General features: G+C 41.1%; 1 protein-coding gene across 1 annotated transcript in view; it reads left to right on the top strand.

Moving 5' to 3' along the window:
* ngly1 (N-glycanase 1) overlaps nucleotides 1-2,170 on the top strand; it is a gene marked incomplete in the record, with an annotated part of 14,349 nt that extends 12,179 nt beyond the window's left edge. The window contains 3 exon segments of the mRNA XM_014026568.1: nucleotides 341-526; nucleotides 901-1,078; nucleotides 1,157-2,170. Coding sequence (XP_013882022.1) covers nucleotides 341-526; nucleotides 901-1,078; nucleotides 1,157-1,329 — 537 coding nt within the window.
* Between the last annotated feature and the right edge of the window lie 6 nt (nucleotides 2,171-2,176).

Raw genomic sequence — 2,176 nt, 5'->3', positions numbered from 1 at the left:
GTCTTTATTACATGTTAGCTAACACAGGTAGTCTTTATTACATGTTGGCGAACACAGGTAGTCTTTATTACATGTTCGCTAACACAGGTAGTCTTTATTATATGTTAGCTAACACAGGTAGTCTTTATTACATGTTAGCTAACACAGGTAGTCTTTATTACATGTTAGCTAACACAGATAGTCTTTATTACATGTTAGCTAACACAGGTAGTCTTTATTACATGTTAGCTAACACAGGTAGTCTTTATTACATGTTAGCTAACACAGGTCGTTCTGTATCGTGACTCTTTAGGTTACCAGCTGGATGTAAAGTTTGTGTCCATGAATGTTTTCACTTCAGATGCCAGCGTTTGTGTTTACTCCAACTGAAAAAGAAAAGGATGAGCAGTTATTACACGTCCGCTACGTGTCCTCCAAGGACCAGTACTGCCGAGTGTCCAGCTGCTCTGAAACCACGCCGGGCTGGGAACGCTGTGTGTGGACCAGGGAGTCTGTCTTCAGGAAAGTGGAAAGTGACTGGCATATGGTAAGTAGGTGGTGTCAGAAGATCAAAGCATAATAAAAGCTGATATGTTGATGTTCTGGCTGAGGGATTCAGCCCAGAGTTTGTCATGAATTTATAAAATGTCCTGAACAAACTCAGTTCTTCTGTCCACTTTGAGAAAACAGACCATTTTCTCAGTTGTCGGTCAGTCTGGAAGAAGCCAACAGTTCCACAGTGAATAAATACAACTGTAGGAAAACACTTCCTGTTTGGAAAAATAAAACTAAGATTAAAAAGATGAGTGACAAAAAGAGAATTTGTCATAGCACACAGGAGATGAGAATAAAACCCTGCAGGCAGAAGAAAATACATCGTGTTGTGATGCTGACTCTTGCTTTGTTTGTTTGTTTTTTTAGGCGTATATAGCACGAACAGAAGGCTCTACTGTTGGCAGAATCAGCTGGAAGTTTGACTTTGCTCCAGCAGGATTGAAGATAAAGTCTGTTTCCATCATGGCCTCCAGTCAGACCTTCCACTCTGGGAAAGTCTGCTGGAGCCTGCAGTCAGACCAGTCCACCACAGAGTTTCCTGGAGGTACGCTGTGTTAATGTGCCTCGTTTCATGAATACAACAGTTCTTCAGTGACCCGGTTCGCTGTGTTTGAACCCTCAGACGGGACGGTCCAGTCGTTCCCCAGCTGGTGCAGCTCCTCGGAGCTCGTCGTTTCAGCAGAGCTCAGCGGGGGAGAAGGTGACGTCTCATGGCAGCACTCTCAGCTCTTCAGACAGAGTTTGAAAGAAGAGGAGCCGTCATTAGAAGTCATTATCCACCTCCAAGATGCATAACATTAGTTTCTTCCTCACTGACGACTGTTTGTTCTATGAGCTGTATGATGAACTGGACTCAAAGCGTCACACGCTGAGAAGTCGGTGCAATATTTAAACAAATGCAGGTCTTCCAGGGTTCACTGGTACATGAAATTAAATGTGCATTTGTACAACTTACAYGCTTTATTTCGCAGACAACTGAGAGTTTAGAAAAACGGTTTTAAACACAAGCCATAAAGTTTCTGTAGTACTTCCTGCTGTATAAATGTGCAGGGTTGCCAGATGTCCCATAAAACATAGCTGTTCATTTATTTGAAGTTAAAACTGTGACTAGTTTTAATCAATTCAGGATGGGTACTCCTGAAAACTGGTCCAAAACCAGTTACTTATGCTAGATTTCATATGTAGCTGCTTGTTTATTAAGAGCCAGGCTTAGCTGGATAAATTATTATAAATGAATTTTAACCAGGGACTGATTTTATTTCTAAATGAGGTGTTTGAGTCATGACTTATCATTAGGCTGTGTTATGATGTGATACAGGTGTGTTCGCCACAGTCCGTAAGGAGGCTGCTGGTGTGGCCCCTACTGGTCCCAGTTAGGAAAGGTTTAGTATTATTCTGCCTGAAATGTGGCAACCATAAATATATGTTTATAAAACAAGGAGTCACTGCACAAACTAAACTTGGCTCATTTATTTCATTTTGTGTCTGTAGTTGTCGAACTGTCCTGGTTGTTAATGGTAGTGTGTGTCGGGGGTTTTCATCCTGTCATGAAACATTTTGAATATTTTTGGTACTAATCTTCAAAAGGCTACAGGATTATGTATAAAGTAACAATAAAATTATTTGGAACATGTAAGAGTGG

The sequence above is a fragment of the Austrofundulus limnaeus genome, unplaced genomic scaffold (genome assembly GCF_001266775.1).
Source record: "Austrofundulus limnaeus strain Quisiro unplaced genomic scaffold, Austrofundulus_limnaeus-1.0 Scaffold568, whole genome shotgun sequence".
Lineage (NCBI taxonomy): Eukaryota > Metazoa > Chordata > Actinopteri > Cyprinodontiformes > Rivulidae > Austrofundulus > Austrofundulus limnaeus.
The sequence above is the reverse complement of the archived record's forward strand: the minus strand, read 5'-3'. Positions and strand labels throughout refer to the sequence as shown.